The sequence below is a fragment of the Helianthus annuus genome, chromosome 11, assembly GCF_002127325.2.
Source record: "Helianthus annuus cultivar XRQ/B chromosome 11, HanXRQr2.0-SUNRISE, whole genome shotgun sequence".
Classification (NCBI taxonomy): Eukaryota; Viridiplantae; Streptophyta; class Magnoliopsida; order Asterales; family Asteraceae; genus Helianthus; species Helianthus annuus.
In genome coordinates, this window is record NC_035443.2 from 7,339,331 (window position 1) to 7,357,072 (window position 17,742).

The 17,742-nt window shown below is 38.6% G+C and overlaps 2 protein-coding genes and 1 long non-coding RNA gene across 3 annotated transcripts; 2 read left to right on the plus strand and 1 right to left on the minus strand.

Moving 5' to 3' along the window:
• Positions 1 to 2,260: 2,260 nt before the first annotated feature.
• LOC110891699 lies at positions 2,261 to 3,699 on the minus strand. Its single transcript, XR_002565491.2, has 3 exons — positions 3,583 to 3,699; positions 3,052 to 3,105; positions 2,261 to 2,525 (listed from the first exon to the last, which is right to left on the minus strand). It is a non-coding gene; the product is annotated as an uncharacterized LOC110891699 (long non-coding RNA).
• Positions 3,700 to 5,357: 1,658 nt separating this feature from the next.
• LOC110889426 (LEAF RUST 10 DISEASE-RESISTANCE LOCUS RECEPTOR-LIKE PROTEIN KINASE-like 2.5) lies at positions 5,358 to 8,110 on the plus strand. The gene is made up of 3 exons (XM_022136943.2): positions 5,358 to 6,193; positions 6,697 to 6,726; positions 6,820 to 8,110. The coding sequence occupies exons 1-3, from the start codon at positions 5,434 to 5,436 to the stop codon at positions 7,887 to 7,889; spliced, it is 1,860 nt and encodes a 619-aa protein (XP_021992635.1). The 5' UTR covers positions 5,358 to 5,433; the 3' UTR covers positions 7,890 to 8,110.
• Positions 8,111 to 8,617: 507 nt separating this feature from the next.
• On the plus strand, positions 8,618 to 9,109 carry LOC110887677 (probably inactive leucine-rich repeat receptor-like protein kinase IMK2). The gene has a single exon (XM_022135253.1). The coding sequence runs from the start codon at positions 8,618 to 8,620 to the stop codon at positions 9,107 to 9,109; it is 492 nt and encodes a 163-aa protein (XP_021990945.1).
• The last annotated feature ends 8,633 nt before the right edge of the window (positions 9,110 to 17,742 follow it).

Here is a 17,742-nt window from a genome sequence, read left to right on the forward strand (position 1 = left end):
ATAACCTTATAAGGTCAACCACTACCCAGTACTTTTTGTATATAAGTATTGCAGTACATGTTGTACTTACTTCAATTCGAACATCTTTGCAAAATGTCTTTAGCTAACATCCCAACTAATATTCTTCCCATACCTTTCATCAACATTACCTAGTTCTCATTTCCGCCTTAGAACTTCTCAACTAAAATTTATGACCGATTTACCCTTATAATGAGGTTTTATCGATTTAACATTATGCCAACAATTTCAACAAAACGTACCATAACATTTCTAATTTATTTATACATTTCACTTTGATTTCGAATACTCAAACACGTATACACCTTCATGTAGATGAATTCGGAGCGATTGCGAAATCACTTACCTTTAGTGTTCATGTTTGCCTCATTGCTTCCTCTTACCCCGTTTGCCATCCATACTTGAATCAACTGACAAGATTTCCATCCTTACATATTATTACATTTGTAACACTGTTAGCTTATGTGAGCATACGTACAACTATTCATTTTCTTTCTATTCATAAGTTAATTGACTTTCGTTAGTCAAATTTCGTATAAACGAGGCATTTATTATCAGTTATCTCACTTCCAATCCATACAACTAAACTATCGTCAAGCATACACGTAAATCACTTAATACATGACACATTAACTCTTTACTTTAGCATTTGTGTCTAATGGCCATTTCATGATATCCCTATACTGTTGACTTTTAGATAGTCAAGTGTCTTGCTTACACACTTCAAACTTTTGAACATGTAATCATCTAAATCTAAATATGATAGACCGTAATATTAATATTCTACTTATTTCATACATACAATTTACGTAATCCTCCAAACAATACACATATATACATTCACTTTCACGTACTTTCACATACTAATGCTTCATGATTCTACAAATAGTAATTATCATTCAAGTTAACTATATAACATAATTCCAACGCATCCTTTACTAATAAGCTCGTACGATTTGCATTTAGCACATATTCGCCTCTTAATCATAACAAGGCAAATCATTAAATACACATAAGCATTACACCATTCAAGTACAAGGTACAAGCCTCTAATGCATAATTCTGATCAAAGCATACATTCATCCGAATTTTCATACGAATTTCCATCTAACTCACATTCTTCAAATTATTTTCACCACTAATCTCATCATTTTTTTTATTTATTTATTAACAATTACGGCTCCTTCACATGTCCAAGCACTTTAGTCTATACTCCACTCTATACATCCGTCATTCATTTCATGCCATTCCATACGTTACATTCGACTTTCATAAATTTTACTTTATCGCCAACAATCTACATAACTTATTATATCTTCTATTTACTTGCCAGGAACATAAAACGGGCATTTCTGAGAAGCATGGGAACTTAAATTATAGTTCACAAGCTTTCAATACATCATAGTTCATTAGTCCGTATTTACTTCATTCGCATTCTCACATTTTAAACTTTACTCACTTTTTAAACTTTCATCATTCATTCACGTCATTCGACACATTTCTTTCGACCTTTACGATTTCATTCATTTGTAACCACTACCCGTGATTACATATATCTTATTGGGCCTTATATGAGTCTCACTCAATCATAAAATAGGCTTTCGGACAACTCGGGGTCTCAAAATATGAAAAATAACATAAAACGAAAAGTTCCAGCGGACTGAACTTCTGCTAGCCGTCAGCGACAACCTGGCCTCCCGTCGACGACGGGGCCTGGAATGTGGCGTCGGCCACTTTTGCCCGTCGACAGAAACTTAGGGCGTCGGCACCATGGGGGCGTCGGCTACGGCCAGAGGCCCGTCGGCGACGGCCTCCCGTTAGCTGAAATCGCTGCAGACCTTGTTTTTTTTGGTATTTTAATCATTCTTCGGGCCGGTTTCGGTTATACGGTTCCTGAAACTCCCCATTTCACCTCCCATTATTACTACTCCACATACTTAACTTAAATATTTATCGTAAACACACTATACATACTTGTATTAAACCGAAAACTCAAATTATTACCTCATTGGCGATCTTGGAGCGAGCACACTTTTGCAAGAGTCGTCGGTTTGAGTTCAAGCATCACATCATATGCTCGAATCCCTCAAACCTTGGCTCTGATACCAACTTGAAACACCCGTATAACTTATTTGCGTCTAGAAGAAATGACATCCAAAAGACGCTAAATACATAAACTTTTTAAAATGTACAAATCTTTCACAACTTAAAAGGTAAAAACACTAGTATCATTAACACGTGATTTTAACGAAATTTGGGCATGACCCGTCCGTAAGACGAGTGTATCCCTGTATTAACCATCAACAAACAAACAAGTTTACGACCCGTTCGACTAGACACGACTAAGACCATACACCAAGTATTAACACGTGTAACTACTAACAATGTCATACCAAAAACGGACATTTGACCCAAAACACTAATACATAATAGCGGAAGCGCTTGATGTTCATAAGGTGTGCATATGCTCGCTCCAATTTGCCAAGTCGCCTACATTGAGGATTTACCTACATTTGACATAACAAATAGGCTAGTATTTCGCCACTAACAATTTTCGGTAATAAACCCATTTATTTCTTTCTCAGATAAGCATCATTCAATTACTTCACTAACCGTTAAACGGTTCCTTACATGCTTGTCTCAAATATAGGCTAAGCATACTTTACTTAACATACCCGTTAGGAACGGATACTAGCATCATTACATCACCTTCATTCGAATTGTTCATAATGAACAATCATAGTCATTTCATTCTTACATCATACCCCGATTCGAGAAAGACGGATCGAGTAGGCTTTCGTCCATTGCATACATAACTTCCCATACCCGGTTCAACTAGAAGAACCGGATATGATGCTTTATCTTTCATAACTTCTTCATTCCTTTCAATCCGTTATGACGGACCTTACTTTTACTTTCGAAAAATCATAGAATTCAATTCTAACAACTTTGACATAACCAAACAATACAAGTAAGATTTATTATACATATGACAACATCATAAATACAGAAATGCGGTGTACACTAACGTACCTCGATCTTGTGAACTTTCCGATTTCCTAGTGTTGGAACCTTCTTCTTTCGCGCCTATAACAACACATTCATTCCTTTATTTAGTAAAACTAAATCTCATTCATTCACCTTCCAAATTATACATATTATTCTTTTAAGCATTTCATCAAACACTTGGTGGGCATCGTATTTACTAGCATTATGTACAAGTATACAAAGCATGAATTCCTACTAGTTCATCTTATAATTCATCAACATTCAACCCATGTTCATAACCTTCTTTTATCCTACATAAATTTTCTAAGATTCAAGCATTACTACATCATCATATTTCAAGATTCCACTTGATTATAGCTTCTTTGATCATCCTATTCATACCACAATTTCACAAAGTGAGTTTTTACCAAAATCTTTCAAATAACCTAAAAATCAACATGATTCTTGTCCTAGAAGGTAACCCTAACTCAGATTTCTCACATTTTAGACATAAAAATTCGAGATTGGGTTGTAACCCTCATCCTACAAATCATAATTTCAGAAAATAAAACTTACCACTTCACTAATTAGGGTTAGATACTCGAAAATAGGGGCTCATGCATTAGCTTCTCCTTGAGATTTCAAGTGAATTGATGGGATTTAGCAAGCTAGGGTTTGCTTGTTCTTCCCCCTGCTCTGATCGAACCCAGAACCCCCAAATGTGGGTATTTTTCAATTTTGTTTACTATTAAAACCTTTTAATTTATTATTTACACATTAAACCCTCCCACTTTGAAAGAGTGTTTAATTTGGGCTTTTCCATAAACTAAATACCGTTTCGCCATATCTCATAACTATGTTAAATTCTTTGTTTATTTTTACTTATTGTTATATTAAACATTTTTGGGGTGTTACATGATAAGAGGATGATCCAACGGTTTGGGCTCCTTCCTGCTTTCTCTCCCTTAAAGAAACACAATCACCCACAAACACAATCACCAAACTCCATCATCTTCACCAACACCACCACCGGATCGCCACCACCTTGAAGCTACCACCACCCTAAAGCTCCACCCACCACCGTTGGACCGCCATCATCAAGCTCCACCACCACCATTGGACCGGCTGCACCACCACCACCACCGTCAAGCTTCGTCACCACCGTTGAATCGCCATCATCAAGCTCCACCACCACCATTATCAAGCTCCACCACAACTATTATCAAGCTACACCACCACCGTGAAGCTCCATCAACCTCCGTTGAACCGCCATCATCAAGCTCAAGTTCTGGCTAGTTTCGTTTTATTGTTTGGAAAATGTATAGTTATGTAAAGTTTTTTATAGAATTTGTATAGAAAATGTACGGTTAATGTATAGTTATATCGACGAGCTCAAGAATCCATTTTTTGAGATGAGAATTTGAATGAAAAGTTATGTAATCTTTAAATTTATTAGTTCCGACAAGTTTTTGATAAACGATTTATTAGTTCCACACGTTATGTAATCTCCGGTAATCTATCTCATGTGATATTTCCTGTGAATTCTCCGGCAAGAGCATTAGCGGCGACAACATCAATAGCGGCGCCAAACTGGGCAATAGCGGCCCAGCTATATCGGCGACCCTTTAGCGGCCACATGTCGCCGCTAAAGGTTAATAGTGGCGACAAAATAGGGCAATAGCTGCGACACCTGGCGCCGCTAAAGGTACCCTTTTTTGTAGTGTTTCACTTTTGCCACGATGGCCCACACATATATACATGATTAACCGTTCTCAGCTTTTAACGTTATTTTCACCATAAATCAATGATGACTATTCTAAAAAAAGATAATAGAACTAAATAGTAAAAAAAAAAGTCGTTCTTATACTCATATATAATTGCCTTTAAAAATACACAAAGTAAAAACTTATTAGACGTTATCAAATATTCTAGTAATCCATAACTCGTTGCGCATTAGGATAAAATGTAAGATAAAATTCAATATATGTAGTATAAAATTCGATAATCTGTGTGATACATGTATGACAAAATTTTATGTATGTAAGATAAAACGAAATTGACTAATTAATTAAAGAGTGAATAGTTAACGTAAGAAGTTATAAACTATATAATGTTTTACGATTATACTATATTTTTTTCCTTAAATTGATTTTTGCTAATTTTATCACCCCTTAGTATGTCAACCCAAAATAAAGAAGAATATTGATTACAAATAATTAGAAAAATGCTAAATTCTTGCATCTAACACCCAGTCAACTTAATATTTGTTTTCCTTAATTATTAAATATGTATATGTAGCTATCAGTTGGTGATGAAAATTGAAGTTTCAACAAATCAAGTGACTTGCCCCCATTTTACTACCTTCCTTACTCAGTTATTCATTGTTCATCCTCATTATTTGTTTCCTCCGAACCAGCTCCAGCGACCATGAAACTGAAACCCCGTCTAGACCCGAGCCCCGCAATATTTTCCATAACTGTGGTTCTAGCAACCATCATCCGTTTCCCAGTATTCTGGTGCCAGGAAACTCCATACGATATATGTAGCCAGTCAGACTCCTGTGGCAATTTTGAATTCGGGTATCCTTTTTGGGGGTTAAACAGGCCGTATTATTGCGGTCGCCTGGGTTTTCACCTAACCTGTCAACTTACTGTTCCAGAACTCATTATAGAATCAGTAAATTATCGGGTCCTGGTGTACAATAGCAGAACACATACGATCACTGTTGCTAGATCTGATCTCTGGAGCAACATATGCCCTCAATATCTCCACAACACCACCTATAACTCCACCCTTTTCAACAGCGATAATTTCGGCCAGGTGAATGTATCTCTGTACTACAGATGCCAAGAAAATACATCGGTAACCATGGATGCTAATTATCGATTAAGTTGCGATGTGAATGGGAGCCGCCGGAATGATAGTTATTTCTCTCCAAACAGTTTGAGCGTCACCAATATTTCCAGTTTCTTGATGGTGCAATGCAACAATTCTATCACTGTGCCAGTGGGTGGAGCTTATTACGATATTGCTTCAGAGAGTGATCTGAGATACGCCTTGCAGGAGGGTTTCAGGCTAGAGTGGATGGCGAATAATGACGAATGTGATCGGTGTATTAAGTCCAACGGTCGATGTGGGTCTAACGCAACTTCACCTGAGCAGTTTGTGTGCTACGGAAGTGGAGGAGGTAACTGATTTTCTCTTCTGGTAGATTCATATATTGGTCAGATTGTAAACCTTAGTTTTCTCGAGATGACTACCTAGTGGAGTCGACTCAAACCCGGTTACGTATGCCTCAATATTTGGAAATCGGTTGCTTATAATCGACCAAAACTCAACCACCACTAGACCTGGTTAATCTGTTTAGGTACGTAACGGGTATTTGTATGTTGAGTTAAACGGGTTAGACACTAGTCGCGGATAACAGGTTTAGGGTCAACATGGTCATTGTTTACTTGGATGAGTCATGAATAGTTTGCAGATTTGGATGAGTCACGGGTCATGAATAGGGTAACACATACTTTCCATATAATTACAGGAGTAACTTAAGCAATAGATTCTAGAGAAACTAGTTCTATTTTCCTAAGACTTTAAGAGGGATCGTTCATTTATCGGCCTTAGTTATAAACCTAAAATTTTGTTGTGATACTTATGAATCTGATGTTTTCTTGAAATTGTGTAAAATTGCAGTGGATGCAAAGAGTAGCTCTCTGGGTATAGGTATGGATATTACCCTCACTAAATAGAATAAAGTTTCTTATCATTCTGTTCATCAAGAAACTAAAATTTGAATACCTTATCTTTGAATCCTAGTACTTGCAAGCTTTGGAGCAGCTATTGCTGTTGTCGTCGTCGGATTTGGAATCTTTTTCTGGAAAAAGAGGCGCGAAGGACCTGAAGGTGCAAATGATCAAATAGAAATATTCATAAAGAACTATGGAAGTCTGGCACCAAAAAGATACAAGTTCTCTGAAATCAAGAAAATGACGAATTCATTCCAAGAGAAACTGGGAAATGGAGGGTATGTGAGTGTTTATAAAGGACAATTGCCGGATGGGCATCTAGTTGCAGTGAAGCTCTTGAGTGAAGTGACCGGAAATGGAGAAGATTTCATTAATGAAGTTGCTAGCATCAGTAGAACTTCTCATGTCAACATAGTCACTCTTTTAGGTTTCTGCTTTAAGGGAAAGAAAAGAGCCTTGCTGTATGAATATATGCCAAATGGATCTTTGGATAAGTTTCTACGTGGTGATGGCCTTCGTTTGGACTGGAGCACATTGTTGCAAATTGCAAAAGGGATTGCCAGAGGTCTGGAGTACCTGCACAAAGGTTGTAACACAAGAATCGTGCATTTTGACATAAAGCCACACAACATCTTGTTGGACGAAGAATTTGTTCCAAAAATAGCTGATTTCGGGTTGGCTAAGTTGTGCAAGAAGAAAGAAAGTATTGTGTCTGTAATGGGTGCAAGAGGTACTGCCGGATACATGGCCCCTGAAGTATTTATCAGTAGTCTTGGAGGAGCGTCTCACAAATCTGATGTGTATAGCTACGGGATGATGATTCTTGAAATGACGGGTGCACGCAAGCACACTAACGCTAGAAGGACAAGCACAAGTGAAGAATACTTTCCAGATTGGATATACAAGCAAGTAGAAGTTGGAGGCAATTTAGGGGACAATGGAGTGACAACCGAAGTGGAAGATGAATTAGCAAGGAAGATGATGATGGTGAGCCTGTGGTGCATTCAGTCAAATCCATCAGATCGGCCATCCATAAGTAAAGTTGTGGAGATGCTAGAAGGAAGCATTGAATCGTTGCAAGTTCCACCTAGACGCTTTGAGTCATCTCCATCAAGACCTTTCCAAGGTACTCCCTCGTAGTGGCATCTATGAGAATTCATGTACCATGTTCGAGCTTGAAAAATGTGCCCTAATACCTTTACAATTATGTTTTATTTTTTTTTTATTTTTTAAAATCAAATTAGTATTGGGCCAAATAAACCTAATGTCAAGTGAGCTAAATTCTAGACCATAAAAGAATATTTGTAAATGCCCTCTTTTGTAATTGATATGTGTTTACTATTTAAAAAAATTGACATATCTATCAGATTTTTTTTTTTTTTTTTTTTGAAATCATGTGCCCCTCCAAATCATGGGCCTTGTGCGAAGGTCCTCCCCGCACACCATCATAGTCCCTCTCATCCGGTGCAGGTTTCAAGCGGTGAGAGAGTATCAACAGTGCAGGGAAAGATTTTTCTACGCAACTCTCATGAAGCCAGCTAGTGAATTAGCTAGTCTTAAGTTTTATGGGACTTCCAAATTCTGCTGGTAAATATTTTTAACAAATATTGTGTATAACACGCAAAAGTTCAACTAAAATGAACCAAAAACTTATAAGAAACAACAAGGAGAAAGACTTTAATAAAAAGGGTAAATTACAAAACTCGTCCTTTATGTATGTATGTTATTGCAAATCATGTCCTTTATCTTCAATAATTACATTAATCATACCTAATGTTTACAAATCCTAACATGTTATATCCTTTACCCCAAACTCAGTTAATTTTCTCAGTTAATTGTAGTCACGTGAAGCCCATGTGAGGGCATTAATGTCTTTTTACCTACCAATCTCTTTCCCCCTTTTAAAACCCCAAATTGGGAAACTTGTTAAGCTTAAAAGTTTAGATCTTTCTTATAACTTTATTAATGGCAGCATCCCAAACAGCTTTTCTGATTTGAGGTCACTCACTTCATATAATTTAGCTCATAACAATCTTACTGGTCAAATCCCAGTTTTCTTGGGTGGTCAACTGAATCTTGCAGTGTTTAATGTGTCCTACAACAATCTATCCGGTCGTGTCCCGGATCAACTCTCGTCGAAATTCGATCCGAGCGTTTTCATCGGTAATCTTGATCTTTGTGGGTACAGCCATTCCACCATGAGCACTGCGTCTCCGGTAGAGAGCCAGAGCCATCGCAGGAAAACAAATACGAAAAATATCTTGCTCATTTTAGGTGGAGTTTTGATAGCAGTGTTTCTGTTAGTTTGTTGTGTACTTTTGTGTTGCTCATTAAAGAAAGAAGACAATGTGAAACAATAGGATAGTGAACAAGGTAGAGCGGTCCCTGCGAAAGAAATTCCGGTGGAGGAGACTGCGGCAACGACGGCAGTGGGGGGCAGGAGAGGGTGAGAATGGAGGGTATCTTGTGCATTTTGAAGGTGGGGTGGAGTTTACGGCGGATGATCTGTAATTGATAGTCTGGAAACCACAAATTTAGGTTATTTGGAGTTTTAAAAGGGGGAAAGAGATGGATAGGTAAAAAGACATTAATGCTCTCATGTGGGCCCCACGTGACTACAATTAATTGAGAAAATTAATTGGGTTTAGGGTAAATGATATAACATGTTAGGATTTGTAAACATTAGTTATGATTAATGTGATTATTGAAGATAAAGGACATGATTTGCAATAACATACATACATAAATGACGAGTTTTGTAATTTACTCTAATAAAAATGATCAAGTTATCAATTAACCAATTTCAGTAAAATTCTCATCTGATGCAATGGCTATGCTGAGACCTGCTAATGTTTTGATCTCCCTGCCCAACCTAGCCCTTTGGTTCATCCCTACCAATGTTTGTTTGAAATTTTAGGTTGTTATTAAGAAGTGTAGCATTCGTTTCCTTTTTCCCTATTTGGAGTAGGAGTTTATCAAATATCAAATAGGGTCTACATATTCACACACCCAAGTGCCTATTCACACACCCACATATACGTATCGTATAGGTCTATACGTCGCGCATAACCTTTTTCAATTTCCAAGAGAATCTCTGATTATGTCATATTTTGTCTTATATGACCCGTATATGCCTCGTATAGGCCTACATGGGGCGTATAGACAAAAAAAAAAGACCATTTTACCCCTAAGTTAGGGCTAGACTGGGGGCAAAACAAACTATAATGGTCTTTTGGACCACACTAGACGCCCAGTCTAGGCCTATACGGGGAGTATAGACAAGAAAGACCATTTTATCCCTGAGTTAGGGCTAGACTGGGGGCAAAACAGGGCTATAATGGTCTTTTGGACCACACTAGACGCCCAGTCTAGCCCTGTATGCAGCGTATATTTTTATTTTTTTTTGTCTTCTCTTTTTAATATTGATAACACTAATATTAATTATAAAAACTCATAGTAATATCAATAACACTAATATTAATTATAAAAAACTCATATTAATATCAATAACACGACCCACTCAGTATTTGGAGCAATAGTTGACTTATTTAGAAGATCAAATGACCAAGAACCACGACCCAGTCAGTATTTGGAGCAATAGTTGACTTATTTAGAAGATCAAATGATCAAATGGCAGGCAGAAAAAGCTGAATAAATATAGGAACCATGACTGTGATTACATCATCCTCATATGATAACTAGTAACTTTGAACCCCATTGGAGCTTAACCTACCTAATTGCCTTGAAAGGGATTAAAAATTTGTATGAAAAGGATTGATATTATTAATATAGTCATAACATATCATATAAAAATTCTTTTAATAGCCGACTCTCAAGAACGCTATCTGGCCGGCAATCTTTCAGTTGATGGCTAGAAATTAATAAACTCAAAAGGTCAAGTGGTGTTGTTTTTGGCCATTAGACCAAGTCGGTCAACACAAATATAAACTTTTTTTTGTGTGTAAAACAATTGATAACTAAACAAATAACATTCTTTATTCATATATGCATTAATCAGCTACCTTGCTATTTCATTGTTTCCTTCTTGATCTAAGCAACCACCATGAAATCCTCCATCTGCTTTGGTGGTGATCCTAGTCACTGCCATATGTTTCCCTGTCATTTGGTGCCAGGAAACCCGACCATACGAGATATGTGGCCAGTCGGTCCGGTGTGAACATGTTGAATTCAAGTACCCTTTTTGGGGGTTAGGCCGCTCGGCTTATTGTGGCCACCCGGGTTTTCAGCTAACCTGCGAATCTGATGTTCCGGTGCTGGTTTCAAAATCAATAGACTATCGAGTTTTAAATATTGACAGCAGTGCACATACTATCACTATCGCTAGAAAAGATCTGTGGAGCAACATTTGTCCTGAGTATCTCCACAACACCACCCACGCTTTTCAATGGCAGTAATTTTATCCAGGAGAATGTATCTATGTACTACGGATGCCAAGACAGTATACCAGGGGATGCTAGTTATCGATTCGGTTGTAACGTGAATGAGACCCAGAGTGATAGTTATTTTTATAGAACCAGTTTGATCACCCCCAATATTACCAATTTCTTAGTGCAATGCCGCAATCATATCACTGTACCAGTGGATGCATCTTCGGCAAACCAATTAGCATCTGTGACTGCTTCAGAAAGTGACTTGAGATCAGCTTTGATGGCTGGTTGCAATCTACAGCGGATGGCAAAAAACGACGACTGCGATAAGTGTATTCAGTCAAATGGTCAATGTGGGTCTAGCTCAACTTCACCTGAGCTGTTTGCTTGCTACTGTGCTAGCGAGAATATCTCGTTAATGTGTAACAATACAAAAGAAGGTGGAGGTAACTGCTTTTCTGATCTCGTAGACTCGTATTTTGGTCAGATTGTGAACATGTTCATCATCTCTTTGAAATACATTATACTTGAACCTAACACGGAATTTGTGGGTTTGGGTTTTAGTCCAAACGTTTTTGGGTCAGATTTGGGTCAAACCCATGGCGGGTTCGCCGGTTGACCCGACTAACCCATTTATTTTATCTAATTAAAAATTATAATTTAATGTCATAACCTAAACTGATTAGGTATCTACTACCAAAACTAACAAAGATTAAAAAAAATTAAAATCATGTTTTATATATTGAACATAATATTTTCATATACATTTGTATATTTTTGTTAAAAATTTGTACTTCTAATGTATTAAAAGAAAATTGGTCGTGGTTTCTGTTGGTGCACTTGTGTCTGTACTTTGTCTGTATTCGGTCACGATGTAAACGATGTCCATGATAGTCATGTAAGTTTGACCAAGTCAACCATCCTCCGGTTTGACTTGGCCAAACAGATAGAATATGGTTGTAAATGTTCTGTGTCGAAGGTTGGGCCATCGAAGGATTGTTTCTATCCTTCGATGAGCTCGAAAGATATCCCACGAAGGATACTGATGGACTTCGAAGGATATGCCATCCTTCGAAGTATATGTGGATCCTTCGATGGCTTTGTAATCGACAGATGATCTTTCGGTCATTCTGCATGATCCTTCGACCAGACTTGCTGTGTTTGGGTATAAATACCCATGCAATGTGTTCACTTGAAGATAGATGCACACAGACAGACACTCGAGAGATAGGAGAGCATTCTGTCAAGAACACACACACTTAGAGAGTTTGCAAAACTGATTTGTAAACATTGTGCTTGTAACCGGAACCTTTCATTCGCATTAATACAAGTGGTGTTAATCGGTGAACTTTGTGTGTTGTGTTTGTGCTTGTTTCATCCCGGTTTGCTCACTAGCTTGGATTCCGCACTTGCTAGTGTGTTAGTATAGCAAGGTTAAGGTTGAATCTCATCCTCCGAGAGGGACCTACAAGTGGTATCAGAGCTAAGGCTCTTTACCTTGTTTAAAACCGGGTTTGTTCAAGTTCTTGGTGTGTTTGAACACTTGGTTTAGTACCCGTTTTTGGTGGTTTTCTTGCATTTTTAAACATAAAAACGTGTTCTAAACCTTTCGGGTGTGTTCAAAGGCGGGTTAGGTAACTTAAAACTTGTTTTTAAGATATTTGGTGATTTCCGGCCATAATTCCGGTGGGTTCCGGTACCGGATTTTCTGGATAAGGTTTTCCTTTTTGGGAATATTTTATTTCAAAATCAAAGTTGGTAGAAAAGGCATGGTCTGTCCATACTCTTTTGCCGAAAGTTGACTTCACCAACCCATCACCTTTTCACCAACCTGTCATATCAGTGTCAGTGTGTCAGGAGTATTCGAAGGATATCATTCGACATCGAAAGATCATCTTTCGATCAAGGAAGCTTCGATAGATATACATCTTTCGACCCATCCTTCGAAGTCAGAGTCTTATCCTTCGATCCAGGAATCTATTCGAAGGATAGTTGTTCGAAAGATAAGGACCTATATTCGAAAGATAAGGATCTTTCAAATTGTGAATCGTTCGAATTTGTGAATCTTTCAAAAACATTGTTCGAGATTCAACAGTGATCTTTCGAACACTGTTGATCCTTCGAACAGGTGTAGATCCTTCGAACAAGGTGTTGATCTTTAAATTCTTGTCTGTTTTAACTTAACAAGTTTGTGTTAGCTTATCTTTTGATCAGGAATCCTTCGGCTGCTGTTATCTTTCGAAGATAGGTATATAAGAATTCATTTTTCTGTTCAAACATGAATCCGAGTTGGTGGGGAACTCCGGCACCAGACAGTGGAAAATATACAAGTTCGGGTTCCACTCCCTCATGGTGGGGTACACCGGCTCCAGATAGTGGAAAGTACACGTGTACAAGTCTATCACCTTCATGGGCCGAGTCTCCGGTGTCTACATCTTCACAAGCAAATGCCATATCGTCAAGTCAATGGGCATTAGTATCGAATCAAACTCCGAGCATCCAAAGTATCTTATTGAGCGAAAGCGAAACCGGAAGTTTGAATCGACCTCCGAAGTTGATGCACTTAAACGAATATCCGGGCTGGGTTGATAGATTCCGTACATACGTTCTTGGTCAAAACACCGAACTGTGGATACGTTTCACCACAGATTTCGATCAAGCTATAGAAGTTGATGCTTCAGAAGATACTGCTACGTTTGCCGATCTTCCTGAAGATCAGAAGAAAACGTATGATCTGGAAAAGAAAGCATACGCCATTCTCACTCAGGCGTTAAGCAAGGATATCTACCACCAGTTTGTCAGCTTCAAGACGACTAAGAAGTTGTGGGACGGGTTGAAAACCAGAGGAGTAGGGAATGAAGCAACACGTCAATTGCGTCATGATCTACTCAAGAAAGAATTTGACTGTTTCACGTGCATGGATAAGGAGTCTTTGGGAGACATGACAAGCCGGTTTTATCATTTGCTTACTGAGTTGAATAATTTTGGTGTAGCAACAACTCAAGCAGAAGTGGTGAAGAAGTTTGCTGATGCTTTGCCTCCCCAGTGGAGTAGTTTCTTGGAAATCCTGAAGTATAACGGAGTGTTGAGAACAACAAATATCAACGACTTCGTGCAGCTTTTGGAAAACAAGGATCAGGAGGAAACATTAAAGGCGAAGAGAGTTCCACTGCCACAAAATCCAGAAATGTATTATGGAACTTCCAGTACTTCGTCTGCAAGAACCGGTCCACATGCTCCACTAAAAACAGCATTTGTCACAAGCACGGATATGTATGGCAATCCAGTGCAAGTTCCTGTTAAGCCACCTCCCACCACAGACATGTATGGAAATCCAATACAACCACCTCCTCCTCCTCCTGCTCAACAACAACGTGCGTGTTATGGAGGAACATCATCTGCTGGTCAGCAATCAAAGCCAAGTACTGTACAGCTCGACACTTCAAGTTTCTCTAAAGTCAGTGTAGAAGTAGCTAAGGAACACATGGAGCTGCTTAACACTGTAGTGAGCGCGTACTGTGGGTTAATAGAAGGTCAGATTGGTAACATTAATCTGACACAAGAAGACTATCGGCAGATTGATAAAGAAGAGATGGACTTGATGGATATCAAGTGGGCCTTTGCTAGTGCTGTGAGAAGGGCAAAGGATTGGATGGAAAGTACTGGCAGAACCAGCTTGGAAAGCAAGAAAGACACCAAGTATGGGTTCGATAAACAGGCAGTAAAATGCTTCAACTGTGGTGAACGGGGTCACTTTAAAAGGGAATGTACAAAGCCAGCACAGCACGGGAACCAGAACCCCTTTAGAAACCAAGGCAACCAGCAGAACCAGAACAGAAACAATGAGCGTACATTAGTGCCTGTCAACAACCAAGCCAACCGGGCACTTGTGGTTCAAGTGGATGAAGGTTGTGACTGGTTAATCCAGTTGAGTGGTGATGCTCCAGATGGAACAGCATGTTTTGCTCAAGTTGTGAAGGATGTAGTTCACACCAGTGGTGGAGAATCTTCCGCCAATGGTGGTGAATCTTCTGAGGATGACGACTCTTCGGGTTATAGCAGGAGTTCAGATGAAGAATCATCCAGTTCAGGTGATGATCATGTGGGTGAGACAGCAAATGTTTCGGTTGATGCTGACATTGATGAGCTTTTGGAGGAAGCTGCAGCACTAAATGATAGAAGATCTATTCTGGTGGATCAAGCTGCCTATACTTCGTCTTCTCTCCATTCAGCCTTTATGGCTAATGTCGACGGTTCATCAAGTCAGGTATGTGTCGATGAACCCACTGTTATAAATTGTGATGAATGTGATAGGCTGCGTGCTAGATGTGCTGATGTAGAGAAAAGTATGTCTGAGTTGCAAGGCAAACATGATGCTTTACAAGCTAGTTTGTTTGACTTGCAAGACAAACATACTACTGTGAATGAGAATCTGTGTGACTTGCAAAGTAAGCATGAAGCTTTGCAAGAAAAGTATGATGTGACTTTTATTCACAATCATAAATTGACTGTGGACCTTTCCAAATGCACTGAAGCCAATATGTTTTATGAAAACCATGAAAAGGAGTTTAAATCGGTAATTGAAAAGTTAAAGAAAGATAAAACCGAGCTAACAAAAATGGTTTCCAGAAAACAAACTGACATTAACTTGTATATATCTCACCTTGAGACAATGCAAAAAGAGATGGCTTGTGTAAAAACGGAAGGTGAGGCAATCCAACTCAAATTAGATAGTTATTTGAGTTCTAGCTATGTGTTGGATCACATCATTGATGTCCAAAAGGAGAAAAGGGATGTCACGTGCATAGGCTATAAGAATTGTCCACCACCAGTGAGACATAATGATGTAGTGAGTAGTACGATAATGAAGATCAAACACGTTGATTCTGTGAATGCCCGTGCCGTTCTTCCCCAACCCCAAAATTCAACCCAAAGGGCTCGGAATTTGAAGTGAAAAACTGTTTTTCTCAAAATTCAATTCTGATCCATCAAATGATTAGGGAAATACATAAATAGAGACAGAAATTCGAAACGGGCCTAAAAAAGACAACGGGCCAAACACAAGCCCAAAAACAAAATGCCCAAAATACTTGAAAAAACATAAAAATGGAAAAAACTAATAGAAATAAGCGTTTTTTCGGCCCGGACGATGACCCAAACCGCCATAGGCGTTTGCAGCAAGATAGAGCTCGTTCTCCCGTTCGTTTTGACTGGTCACACGCCCCAAACGGACTCCCGTAGCCCAAGTTAGAGCCATTTCAATGAAGCCCCTTTTGTGACGCGATCCTGGGCCTCCAAGTACCGGATGGCCCGCTCTTCCACGCTTGGGCCCGCATCACATAATTATGATGCCATGCCGGATGAAGAGGACAGAGTGTTCTTTGAACCATCTGTGCCTCTAGATGTGAAAGAGTTTGCAGCAGGACTCGGATACCAGAAAGAAGTATCCTCAGATTCAGATGTGTCAGCAGATACATTTGTAACTGCTGAACAGAATCAGGATCCTCCAGTTGTGATTGAGGATGCTGATTCTTCTGATGATGAATCTGATGATACTGATTCAGCAAAGTAAAGTCTGATGCGGTAGTTAAAAATGAGGACATACCTCTTGAGAATCATATTCTATGTGATCCTCCTGCAAGACCTGCTAAGACTGTTGCAATCAAGTCCTCATCTGCAGAAGAGTCGGAGAGTGTGAACTTGCTGTACACTCTTGTTGGTGATGATAAGATTTATTCAGACAAAGATTTTCCTATTAAGAATGTTAATCAATCCTTAATCAGTAAAGTCTTTGAGAATTCGACTAGTAAGTTTTTGGGAAAGACAGGACCACGTGTTACAGTTACACAGTGTCCTCCTATTCCAAAGGACGAAATTCGAAAACAATATGGCAACAAGAAATTACCAACTGTGCAGAAACAGCAAAATCACACCAAGCCAAAAGGAAAATCACCGACTCAAGCGCAAAAGAAGCCGAATCAGAAGAAAAACAAGAATGTAAACTTTGTGAAATCGACGGGAACGGACAAAATTGAAACGTTTGAAAATAAATCTAACTTAGATTTTGTCAAGAAAGCTACAGTTCTAAAAAGAAATGAACAAAACAGTTCAAAGCCTAGTACCTCGGGTTCACAAAGTTCAACATCATCGGCTAAACGATCACATGATACTTCGGGGTTTGTTGAACGAAGATCATGTTTTGAGTGTGGAACAATTGGACATATAATTAAGAATTGTCCATATCTTCATAAACAAAAAGAAAAAGTTGATGTTCCCCGTGACCAAACTGACCGAAGGCAAACTGTTTCTGCAAAACAAGATCCCCGCCTTGTAAAAGAAAGGGAAAAGAAACAGAAACGCCAACAGGTCAAGAAAATTGAAAAAGCAATCAAAACCGATGTGGTTAACAAAACATCTGTTTCTGTAAAACCAGACAATTCAAAAACTTCAGACAATCATGAAGTTAAAATTTTAAAGAACAACACTGGTAAAACAAAACAGACCTGGAAACCAAAAACGGTTAATGAATCAGGGGGGACATCACAATTCACCAACCATCAAAGACAAGAAGTTATTGTCATTGATGAAAATGGAAGACCCAAGAC

Bases quoted from the DNA above. Each gene is read 5' to 3' on its own strand.
- LOC110889426 (XM_022136943.2), top strand. From the start codon at position 5,434: ATGAAACTGAAACCCCGTCTAGACCCGAGCCCCGCAATATTTTCCATA. The intron at 6,194-6,696 runs GTAACTGATTTT...GTAAAATTGCAG, and splicing joins GTGCTACGGAAGTGGAGGAG to TGGATGCAAAGAGTAGCTCT. The intron at 6,727-6,819 runs GTATGGATATTA...TTTGAATCCTAG, and splicing joins GAGTAGCTCTCTGGGTATAG to TACTTGCAAGCTTTGGAGCA.
- LOC110887677 (XM_022135253.1), top strand. From the start codon at position 8,618: ATGTCTTTTTACCTACCAATCTCTTTCCCCCTTTTAAAACCCCAAATT.